This window comes from Sander vitreus, chromosome 11 (assembly GCF_031162955.1).
Source record: "Sander vitreus isolate 19-12246 chromosome 11, sanVit1, whole genome shotgun sequence".
NCBI classification, from domain to species: domain Eukaryota; kingdom Metazoa; phylum Chordata; class Actinopteri; order Perciformes; family Percidae; genus Sander; species Sander vitreus.
Genome location: NC_135865.1, coordinates 16,219,742 through 16,232,318, shown reverse-complemented (window position 1 = coordinate 16,232,318; position 12,577 = coordinate 16,219,742). Strand labels below are relative to the sequence as shown.

Below are 12,577 nucleotides of genomic sequence, written 5' to 3'. Positions count from 1 at the left end.
TACTGCATTTTACAATGTTACAAAACCCTTGTTGGATTAGATGTGGGACTTGAATGGATAATGTGTAATTGCCTTTTTTGTGCAAACCTAATAAATCTGCTGGAATGCTTTCTATTTAAACATTTAAATAGATGGACAACACTGTCCATTGTACTAACAGTGTTAACACTGTTCAAACTTATAAAAATCTACATGGCAACTGTTAATACATTACATTCACTTAGGCTACGTTCAGACTGCAGGCAAAAATGGCCCAAATCAGATTTTTTTTTTGGGGTCAAGTGACCAGGTCAGATGTTTATTGATGATTATTGTGAGTACTCAAATCTGGCCCAGATCAGATTTTGTCAAATCAGATTTAGACCACTTCCATATGTGGTCCTGAATCAGACCCAGGTCTGATTTTTTTCAATGCGGCCGCAGTGTGAACAACCAAGGCGGATTTGATGCGACTTTTACGTCAATCTACATCGACATTTGTCACAATTATGCGCCGGCGGGAGTTAGCTCTTTACACAGACAGTCAAATTTAAAACTTGACTAGGCCTACAAAATGGAGAACAGTGATGGAGCAAGTCAATAAAGGGAGAGTGAGGTGATTAGGTGTAGACCTAATTAGTGTATGGGGAGATACTACAATTCAATCAAAACTATAAGGATCATACTGTAACTGCTCCGTTTTTGAAAAAATAGACACACAGACCTCTGTAGTGAATTTGAAGCCATAACCCCGCAAAAGGCCAAAATAGCCAATTTGGCTCTCTTCGTCTTCATTCTTCTCTTCCTCAGCACCTGCTCATTAATGTTACGGCTGCCATTACACAAACATTTTGAAATAAAAGCAAAAGTGCTTACTTCTTCCATAACCTCACTAACTTTAGTGCAACAGCGTGCTGTGTCTGATGTCATTGTTATTGTTCTTTTGCGCATGCGGGTCAGTTCGAAACCGCAAACAGTTCACACTGGAATCTGATATAGGCCACATTTTAAAAGGTAATGTGAACAGCCAAACAAAAAATCGGATCTGAGCAAAAAATCTGAATTAAGCATTGTGAACGTAGCCTTAGACACTTTTGTCCAAAGTGACTACATTTTTGGTCTACAAACACTATGAGAGTAATTTGTGGTTCAGTGGCTTCTGCAATTTCCATAGGCAATGTCCCTTCAACAGGAGGGTAGAGAAAGCACCTTGGATTGAACCACCAACGTGCAAATAATGGCCAATCAATGGTCAACCAACTGTGGTACAGCCACCCTAATACTACTAATGTGATTGACTGACATGGAAAAAAAAGAATCACAATAACAGAAGACCTCCATCCAATATCATTAATGTATCAAACTATATCCTATTGCATGCCAGGTAGTTATTTCATCTTATTGGTGACCTGTTGCAGTCAGAACAACCTGGAGTTAAACGCTCTGAAGACAGTGGAGATGTTTGTGGACTTTAGGAAGGACGCAGCCCCACCCGCCACCATCACCCTGCATGACTCCACATTCAACATCGTGGAGTCCTTTCGCTTCCTGGGCTCCATTATCTCCCAGGACCTCAAGTGGCTCATCAAAAAAGCGCAGCAGAGGATGTACTTCCTGCGTCAGCTGAAGAAGTTCAACCTGTCAAGGTCAACAAAAGCGCACTTCTACACTGTCATTTTTGAGTCCATCCTCACCAGCTCCATCACCATCTAGTACGCTGCTGCCACTGCTAAGGACATGGGCAGAGTGCAGCGTATCATCCGCTCTGCTAAGAAGGTAATTGGCTGCATTCTTCCGTCTCTCCAGGAACTGTACACCTCCAGGACGCTGAGGCATGCAGGAAAGATTGTAGCCGATCCCGCTCACCCCCTCATCCCTAGTCATTACACTTTGCACTAACCTTCATCCTGGACTATAGCCTACATCTGACCATTGTACATACTATATATTCTTTGCACATTCTGCACTCAACCCATTCAGCCTCTTTTTTCTTTTATTTTACAACAGTTATATTGGATATATTTGTTTTCTGTATTTATTGTTTTTTCATATTAATGTATAATATGTTTGTTTGTTTATGTTTGCACCATTCACCAAGGCAAACTCCACTAAGTGTAGGCTACTTATTGTGGCAATTAGCCTTTTTCTGATTCTGCTTTTTGGACTGCATGTCAGTCAAGTCCACTCAGCAGTTGACTTTAAGAAATCCCTGTGGGAGATTATTTTAATTTCAAAATTCAATTAAGATTAATGAATGAATAAATTATGTATTTTCGTACCCAAGTTTACCACTCCTTAGCCTAAAACTAGAGCTGCAACAACAGCAACTACTAATATTACTACTATTACTACCATCACTAGTACTATGCTACTAATGTTACTACTATACTACTAGCACAGCTAAAGATTATATTCATAACCAAGAATAGTATCAGACAGTTTGCCACGCTGACACTGTGTGCAATTCACTGTTTTCTTTACAATAGTTTTATATTGAAATTAATATTTAGTGGGCCTCACAAGACACAGACCAGATTCCCGTGAAGGCCCAGCAGTGCTCATGTTCCATGCTGCTCTTCTGGCGGACCCTCCCACATCTTGGCTCACACACCCTCCGTGCCTCCGTAAAGAGGACAGGAGGACTGCAGTCCTGCCACAGACTGTCGAAAGTCCCTGCACAACTTCACTTGACAAGGTAAATACAACACTACTGGGTTTGAATTCACTTCCCAGGCACATTACTTTGCATCGATTGCTTTTACAAAGAACGCTAAGTTAGCAATAATTGCTGTTACTTATCGTCATGAACTGCAGGTTGCTTTGGTATTAGCATCACCAGCTAGTGGTTAGCTAACGTTAGTGGTACGGCAATGCTAACGCTAAAGGTTTACACAATTGATGCATTAAGTGGGTTAAGAAGTTATTAAGAATGATAAACCTTTCCTGTGAGGTAACCGGTACTGTTAGGCTACCGCTGGTTTTAGTTAACCTCGTTATATCAGTTGCTTCTGACAACATAGTGTGAAGTTGTTAACTTTGCTAAGTTAGCAAGGGTAACGAGTTTAGCCAGGTCTCAAGTTTTAAAGACAGTGGTTCAGTTTTTGTTGAAACAGTCTTTGAGATGATGCAACGTAAGGTTATTTTGGAGGCACTAATTTGTGGAGCTGTTGCATTGTTTTCCCTTATACTGAAGATGTTTTCAACAATTTGTCCAACCCATTTAGTGTTATATTAGTAATGGTAACGTTAGACAGCATACTAGAAATGCTAGACCATTAAAGACGGATATTAGTACAGCACATTATAATTCATCAGCCTTAGCGTTACAAACAGCCTCCAAAGTTGAATCAACACCTCTACAGTTATTCAAAACGGAACATTATGGCGTTCATGAAGGCAGCATTTATTGCAGGAATGTTGTATTACACTGCATTAGTTTAAGCTACATGTGCCTAATAAATTATTGAATCCCATCACTGTTGTCAACAGGTGGAGAAGTTATCTGTGAGACAATATCAGAGGAGGGTCCCAGTAACAAAATATCCTACAATCCCTCATTAACATGGGGGCTGTCATCTCACGGTGGAGGGTTTGTTTACTGATTATGTCTTTCTCATGCTGCTGTACAAATCATGTATTTCTTCACATTGAACAGATTTAGTTATGATCTTTTAACTTTAAGTAAGATAAGCTTTCAGTTTGCAAGCACATGTTAGGACATTCCATAAAGCACACCATTACTTTAAGCACAAATAGTGGTCACATGCTTAGGTAGATCTACATAAATTATCACAATTCAGATGTTTATGTTAAAACTCCTCCTGGCATCACCATTCGTTGGAATATTGGCATGCACAGGCTAACTAAATAATGCTGCCAACAACGGAAGAAGACACACATGACAAATGTGCAGAAATGGGAAGATGAAACAGGAAGTTGCCAGATCCTTTTAAAGAAGTTGCTTGCACAAACCACTGTTGTTATGGCAAATTACTTTCTTCTCTCTGACTTGGATTTTTAAAATGTTTGCCTTACAGGCCAAACCATCCACTGTGGATATTTTAGAGGGAATCGATAAGGTATGCTGTGCTGTTTTAAATTCTCCAAAACACATTTTATTTAAATTGTGTGGTTTAGGAAGTTTTCCTTACTTATATTTGCATGTGGTGTGAGATGAAATGCTATACATTTACCAAAGTAAACAAACTCATGCTTTAGCTAAATATTTATTATGTTTTCTGTCTAACCTGACAAAGCCCACAAGAACAAGACATTACCAAACCAACAATTGGTGTATATATAGAAAAATTGAGTCATCACCAAAGAAAGGAAAATGCTGGCGATAATACAGCACAACCACTGTGGTCCTTATTGAAGATAAAAAGGGGGAAAGTGCTGCATGTGAGCAATTCAACAATGTTTTCTTTCTTCTCCTTTGCCCGGTTTGCATTTAAAGAAGAGTATTTTACAACAAATCACTCGTGTTTAGGTGCGTCCAGGCTTGCAGACAGCGCCCGCTGTCATTAAAAACATACAGCTCATTACAACTTGGCTTTTATTTTTGTAGAACAGGCCATCAGTTGTATTGGTTATAATAACGTTATACTCTCCAAAGTAATTGCAGAGATCTGGGAATGCGTTGACATTTCTAAAAATAGGTCCAAAGGGGCAACAAAAATAAACAGTCAGAAAATCATGCAGGTTGTAATGCAGGTTCACAAAGGACAAAGTGGGTAATACATTTACATTTGCTTTTGCATCCTCTGCCAAATACGTTAATACGTTGGTCAAACTGAGGATTGATTACAACCTCTCTGATCATTCAATGATATTGTGTATTTTTTTCACTGGTGCTTAGTTGCCACTTAAAAATGTTTTTGATACAGAAACAATGCTATGGACGACATGTTGTATAAGCAGGCATCTTTTGACCATAAGCAAACCGATGTGTCAACAAATGCCAAATCAGCTCCTCATTTGCTGATTGATAGGGCTTTAGTGCTCGTCTACAGTTAAGCTAGTGTTGTGCTATTTTCAGCACTTGTCCTTGGAGCAAGAGACACTAAACCTATACTGAAGAGGTCAGGTGGCATTGACATTGTGAAGAGATGGGTGTTAAGTTTTCCTTTTAAAAAAATCTTGTAATCTATTATGAAAGAATATTCTGTATATAACTTTTTCATGTGTATGGTTGCACCAAACATACAGAAATGCATACATGATATACTGTAAGGCTGAATGTGAGATCTGTTTATCCAGCACTAGAGTGACAGACACACATGTTACAAGAGAACCATAGTGACCAGAAGGGGTCCCATTCTGTCCACCAGCTATTTATGGATAGGGAAATCAGCACTCAAACCACTGGTGTAACTTCCATATTTAAAACAAAAGCTGAATGAGGCATTTGTTAATTGCAAAATGATAAGGAATTACAAATATATATGGCATTTCTGCTAGTAGAGAAGTTTCATCATGATTTAACCAAAATGTTTGTTTTGTATGCTCCCGCTAGTTGAATGTGGATTCTGTGATTCTGGATAAAAATTGTTGATATTTAAACTCAACAGTCAAACAAATGCACCCCTCCCGTCAGTGCTCCTTCAGACGTTAGCATGCTTCAGTTTTAGGGTGATACAATATTATCACTATTAATATATATTTTTTTAAATTGTACGTATCAAAATATGGAAAATGTATGCAAAATCACATAAAATAATCAGACTGATGCTCGATAAACTGTCTGTTACTGTCATGCATTATGGGAGACCAAGCTCTGAGTATGTATAAAACGATGATGGTTATTCTTGGCACTTGGATTAGATAACTACAGTCACTGTCTTACTAATACAGTCACTTTTGTGTACTTGTGTAATGCCTATTTCATTTTTCCCCACAGGATGTACAAATTCTTGAAGAATACAGTGAGAAGTATCAGAAGCAGTTAAAGATATGTGTTGGGCGACTGCTTCTGTACTCGTCTCTTCTCTACCTGATCACATGTTTAGTTGTGTATTTCTGGTACCTGCCTGAACAGTTGATGGGACGGCTCATATTGTCTCTTCCCTTCATTTTATTTCCGTTATTGTAAGTGTGCAAGATAGTCGATCACATTTTCACAAAAACTATCTACAGTGTAACCATTTAACCTTTTTTTCCTTTTCCCTTTAGAGTTTGGTTACTTCGGAAAATGCTTATAATTATTTTTTCACGAAGAACTGAAAAAAATAGTAAGATCCTTTTTGCTGTTGATACATAACTTACAACGTAATGGCCATTTTTGTTTAAGTTCAAACTTGTGTTGCATTTTTAAGCAAAATGTGTTTGTTTTTCAGATGAAAAATTAGAGGATCTTAAAGCACAAAAACGGAAAATAGTAAGTTTTTATATTTTGTCCAGATATTTGATCTACAGTATAAACACTTTAAACACTGATATGTATGACAGTCTGGCATCTTGCTGCTAACAAAACAAAAGATTTTAAGCCTGGACATAATTGCCCCGAAATGACTGAAGTATTGAATATAACTTTTCTCTATAAACATTGACAATTGCCATTCATCTTTGGGCTTCCCTGTGGCCAGGTAAGTGAGAGAAATTAAAAAAACTCAGTCTCTGTATAACTCATTGTAATTTTGATGTCTAGTGGTCTCCAATGAAGTAAAGACTTGCACTCTGTGCAAGTTATGTAGGAAGCTTTATAGTACTCTTATTGATCCTCTCAGCATTTTGCAGCAAGATATTTGGTAATCTAGGATCTGTACAGACAGCATTTGATTGGTACACTGCCTTAACCCAGTAAACCATTCTGCTAATGTCACTTTAATTAATAGCATTTAGTGGAGGAAATAAATAAATCTGAGAAATTGCTTGTCATCCTCTGTCAAGTCTAATAACTTTTAATAATTAGGCCTGATGGATTTTCACACTCTCCATTATCGAAGTAGTGAATGTAATTATTCTTCATATTATATGTAAACATTTAGAAATGTTTGGTACTTATTTTAAATGAAGATGTACAATTTAGTGAAGTAACTTCCCCAGTGTCACGTTTACTTGGAATGTTATGGTAGGTGATTCTAAGACATTAATGTGTTTTTATAAAACACCTATTAATTACATTAGATGATCATCAAATAATTACTCGGCAAAAGAGCTATTATTATCGGTATAGTTTCTTTGTGCAATGTATTGGAATATGATGTAAGCATTTATCCTGTAATACCTTTCAATGTCTTGTTTTTTTCCAGCTTGAAGAAGTTATGGAAACCGAGACATATAAAAATGCTAAAATGATTCTGGAGAGATTTGATCCTGATTCCAAGAGAAGAAATGTGAGTTATGTTTTTTACTTTGTAACATAAATCACTTTGTCTCATTGTTTTCCATATTAAGTCATGCTTTTGCACACACTTGTTTTCTGTATAAAGGAGCTTGAATCCACTCCAGTTGGACCTCAGATGACTCCAAAACCAGGACAAGGTAGCAATGAGTTCTAAAGACAGCACCTATTCTCAGACTGCTTCTCCTTTATCATTACTTACTATTGTTAAGCAACCTGCAATGTTGTTCTGTGTTAGAGCTCCGCCAGCGCAATGTCATCCCAAAGACCCCCTCAGTGGTGGTGAATCCTGCAAGCGGAGCTGCTGCCCGCCCTCCTCTTGCCTCTGGGCCCACCTATCCTGGACGAGCTTCCCACTCTGCTCCAGGTGGACCCCCAGAGAGGAGCCTGTCGGCTATAGCTGCTCAGCAGAGCTTGATGAGGAGGCCTGTGACCCCTGGAACACCTGTTCCAGCAGTCGGTGAGTTACCTGCACACAGGGGGACCACATCATAATGTGGTCGATTAAAGTGTGATTTACTCTTCCCTGGCTCTGTGTCCCCAGTTGCACAAGGCTCTGTGGTGTGTGTTGTCAGCAAGGGTGGTATGTTATACAGTAGTTGTAATGGGTAATTGCATGAATGTAGTTTTCAAATATCTTACTAAAAGGTCCAACCTTTCTCAAACAAGTGTATAATTGTGAAAAATAGGCGATAACTTTTGATACAGTTAGAATATTTACCTTGAGAATATAATGCTTGTGCTGTACATCTTTGGTTGCTTTAAGAGATTTTCAAAAGCCAGCCAGCCAGCCAGCCAACACGATGAAAAACTTCCCATAGAGCAGTTGGTGTGTATAAGAGACATCTGTGGAGTGCAATGTTATTGAATATTCAATATAAATTATTTCTGGACTATGAACACTCAATAGAAGATGCAAATAAGTGCAAACGGTAAAGGAAATATGTTCCTAGAGGAAGCTGCATGCTGTAATTGCCATGTGGAATGCCAACTGTGAGGTATGCACGAATCAGGATAACATTAACTATGATTAATTAGCCAGACCTGCGTTTGTTCTCTGGGCAATGGTGGTGGAATCTCACTAAATGACTTTTAATGCTTTGTGAAATTGCCTTTGGCATAGGGAACACCTCGCAAATGGTTTACATGACTTGATGTTATCACCTGCTTCTGCTGAAAATTGAAAGTGAAAAGCAATTTGATACAAAGAGTCACCACAGAGTTTCCATATGTTGGTAAATTAATAACCAGCAGGATATTGAGACTCTGCCAAGTCTCACAGAAATGACCAGTCATCTTCCTATGATTGCTCTTGATGTTAGATTATATTAATTACTACTCACCATCACAGCAGGGATTCTGGACGTGCTTTGCAAGTGAGCTCCACTTTTAATTCATTAAGAAAAAGGGGCCGATTTTCTTCTTTGTAAAATTCATCATGGTTTGTGCAGTAAACTGATTCTCAGCCTCACTATTTCATTTCGTTTTTACTGTCAGCAGCCTCTGTTTAATGCAGTTTGTATGCAAGACTACAGACTGTGTCTAACAGGCATTGATATGCTTTAACAGGGGTGCACCCCCCAGGCCCGCCCCTGGCCAGACCTGTGGTCCCAAGGGAAAGAGGCGCTATGGACAGAGTCATTGAGTATCTTGTTGGAGACGGCCCTCAGAACAGGTACATAACCTCTGCTTTTGAACAGAGACAATCTCTTTTCAGCAATACACTGTATATTGTATATACAGTTTTTTGGGCAAATATAGTTAATGTATTAAGCAGGTTCTTATCCAGCTTATAACAACGTAGTGCTGAATTATCTTTTATGTAATATAATGCCATTCTCTGTGTACTGTATGTTGTCTTAACTGGATTGTCTTTCCGTCCTCATAGATACGCTCTCATCTGTCAGCAGTGTCTGTCCCATAACGGCATGGCATTAAAAGAGGAATTTGAATACGTTGGTAAGACTTGGAGAAACACAACACTCTTTGTCAGTCTCCATCAAACACTGTGCCTTCATTTGCCCTCTAGCATTTGGCAGCGTAGTATATCATATAGCTCTTAAATGCCTCTGCCACTACCGACCCCTGTAAGCAAAAAACGCAACAAGATTGAATATGCAAACCGGTACTACACATCAGTTTGAAGTGTTTATGCATCTCAGGCATTTTCTGTCATTGGTTCATATTCATGTATATTAATCTGTCTGTTTTGAGAATGTATTAGAGAAGTGACATAAACTATGTATTTGTTTTGTTTCAGCCTTCCGATGTGCGTATTGTTATTTCTTGAACCCTGCGAGAAAGACCAGGCCTCAGGCACCAAGACTCCCGGAGGTCACTGGCGAACTGAAGATGTCATCTGAGGCGTCCTTACCATCGCCTGCTGCTGACGTAGACGCCGACCAATCTGTTTTAGGTGATAATCAAGCACACACAAGGCATATGCCTCTAAAGTGTAATGGCCATGCATGAAATCAAATGTTACCAATATTAGTACATTTAGAAATAAAATGTTAAAATTCAAAATATGTTGTACACATTATACAGTAGTGTCCATTTTTCTCCATTTATACTTAATACTCTATCAGGGCAAACCAAGCTTTCTGATGTCTCTGCTGAAACAGACACCCAAGAGCCAGGCACACCAACAACCAACAAGCCCAGCTCTGAGTCAGACGGCCAAAGCACCCCAGAGTCACAAGATCTGCCCTCTGAGAAATCTGACGGAGAGCAAGATGTGTCTGCCATGGAAGTAGAATAAAACCGTGGAGTCAGGCTGGAACTTTATTTGTTCTTCGAAGAAATGTGATAACCGTTAACTTATAAGTAACTGCCGTAAGGTGGAATAATACAGCAACTAGTCAGCTGTTGTGGATTTTCTACTTACAGTACAGAGTGACCTTTCTTTTGAGAATTGCTTTTATAGTTCTGGAAATGGTAATTAATTAAATATTAAATTGCTTAACGCTAGCATTTTGTAGCAACCATCAAACAACCCACCTCTCCTGAATGATTTCATGTCCAGCCCATTCTTACAGTATATTATTTTATTCAGAGCAATAAGGAGTGTGCTGCATTAATTTAGTTGTTTTTGATGTTGTATAGGAGTCTTTTCCCATGTATTCTTTATTTTCCATATTTTATGTTTTTGACTGAATTTCTAACTGTATTCTATCTGGGTTTAAATGGAAATTTCGCAAACAAAAGAAATATTTTGTGGGGGAAATACATTTTTATTTATGGGAAATTATTTATAAATATTTTTCTGTATTATGCTGTGCCTTTCATGACAGTGTTGACTGGGGTGCCCTGCAGCACGGTGGTGCTAACATGTTTACACAACCATGGTACCATAATAGAATGCACATTAGGTGTGTATTTATTGCTAAAATGGAGAAGAGATTTATGTCAGTATTGTGCACCTGCCCTAAGTGCCTTTTTATATTTTAAGTCTCTGCTTCAGAGTGTTGTCGACAACCTATTTACATATAGACAAAGTCATTTAACTGTTTACACACTGTCTGTTTGCTGAATGTCTGAATTCCTACTCTGTATAAATAATACTAAATAAACTTTTGAGAACATCTTTGTACATATGTGCTCAGGATAACAACACATTTCATCCACATAGATGATCCAATGTTCGTTTTTATAAAGGTACGAGCTGGAGAATTATCTGACTGATATTGCTATGAAAACAATTGATTATTGTTGCATTTTAAAAGTGATTCTCCATTAGCATTAAAATATGAACAGGAAAGGTCAAACTAACATGTAAATAGCCATGATGACAATGGCTCCCATGTATTCCTGCTACCTTCATTGTGTCATGGATTTTAAATTGCTGCCCCATTTCTTCTCTGGCCAGCTTCTTACCAAGGAGCATGTTTAAACAGTCCATTTTCATTAGTAGGCCAATTTTAGCTTGTGATCATTTTATTTTAGCTCATTGATCATTTCAGACAGCGTAAGATAATGGTGCTGACACAGAGCCCGGCCAGTCTTGATTGCTTGACCCTCTTCATTTGCAACAAGAAAGTCATTGCTGCTACAAAGTTGCTCTCCGCCATTACATGACCCTTTTCCCCTGAAGATAGACCGTAAACTATCGGTGAGGTCAACACCCCACATCTTCTATGGGTTTTGATAATGTATGTTTACAGAGACGTGACCTCCTGGGCCTTGTAATGCATCAATGTGACATCCACAGTAACGCCTGATTCCACTGCATGCTGTTGAGGTTGACCTCTGACAAGAGCCAAACGGAGAAAAAAAATGCGACATCAATAGAACAATGTTTGAATGTTTTCACACCTTTGGGAGGTTGCTCTATGTGGATTGCAAATGTATGTTTGAGTAATATTTTTCATTCCACAGCACTGAATCATTTCTTGCCATTCAGTAGAAGTAGCCTATTATTTGTATGCACGGTCTACAACTCAGTGTAAGAGCATTCAGTTTTTTGTTTGGCTTGCTCTTGTCTGTATTATGCATGAAGAATTTCACAGACAGATGAGAGATCACAGAGAGATCTGGCTGTTGCACAGAAACGGTTGCAAAAGTAAAAGTGTGTTGGCTATAGTTAAATATCTTTGCCTTTTAAGGTATTACAGTGACAAGACTTTTATCCGGTGGCAACTGAAGGTCTATTTAGGCACAATCAATATTTGGGATGGCCCTTCAACTCTCCAATCAGGCTGTTTATTATAAAGTTTGCACCTAATTGCTGTTTCAACCTATTACATGAACAGTTTGAAGAAATACTATTTACATAATGTGAAACCAAAAGATACGCTCAGGTTTTTTATGTCCAATTGTCCAAACACTCCAAGGATTACATCTGGATTGCTATCATGGAGACACTAATTGATTTTCAAGGATGACAAATGGCATTCAAAGCCCCAGTGCCAGGGTAATTTTGAGCAAGCGATGAAAATGTACAGTGGGCCTGTCCCAAGGTTCATAGTTCTTTTCATACTCATCTCTCACATGTGCATTCGAGTTCACTTGACTCAAATTTATACTGATCTTTTATTTATACCCAGAAAAAATGGCAGATAAGAAACATAAGTGTTCTTGATATTGTGTTTTGTCATATCTAGCAGCCAAAGATTGAAATCCTGCGAAACAATTTTCTGTAGAAATGAAAGAGCGTGCCCTTCTGAACCCTGGAGGAAAATAACCCCACGGTGCAAACCAGAATATGAAACAGAGGCACAGAATAAGTAAAATAGACAAGTGCACCAGGCTTGTCAC

General features: G+C 38.5%; 1 protein-coding gene across 2 annotated transcripts; it reads left to right on the top strand.

Annotated features, from left to right (window-relative positions):
- The first annotated feature begins 2,585 nt into the window (after positions 1–2,585).
- On the top strand, positions 2,586–10,905 carry lnpa (limb and neural patterns a). 2 transcript variants are annotated; one of them, XM_078261918.1, is made up of 13 exons: positions 2,586–2,674; positions 3,469–3,568; positions 4,017–4,058; positions 5,879–6,066; positions 6,151–6,209; positions 6,315–6,355; positions 7,230–7,313; positions 7,410–7,461; positions 7,560–7,781; positions 8,891–8,996; positions 9,210–9,280; positions 9,582–9,737; positions 9,946–10,905. In XM_078261918.1, the coding sequence occupies exons 2-13, from the start codon at positions 3,542–3,544 to the stop codon at positions 10,080–10,082; spliced, it is 1,185 nt and encodes a 394-aa protein (XP_078118044.1). In that variant the 5' UTR covers positions 2,586–2,674; positions 3,469–3,541; the 3' UTR covers positions 10,083–10,905. The 2 variants fall into 2 exon arrangements, with proteins under 2 accessions (XP_078118044.1, XP_078118043.1); XM_078261917.1 differs by having other exon boundaries at positions 9,910–10,905.
- Positions 10,906–12,577: the final 1,672 nt, after the last annotated feature.

Excerpts from the sequence above, each read along its gene's own strand:
- lnpa (XM_078261917.1), top strand. The coding sequence starts at position 3,542 with ATGGGGGCTGTCATCTCACGGTGGAGG. Across the intron at positions 6,067-6,150 it reads TTCATTTTATTTCCGTTATT|AGTTTGGTTACTTCGGAAAA; the intron begins GTAAGTGTGCAA and ends TTTTCCCTTTAG. Across the intron at positions 7,462-7,559 it reads GACTCCAAAACCAGGACAAG|AGCTCCGCCAGCGCAATGTC; the intron begins GTAGCAATGAGT and ends GTTCTGTGTTAG.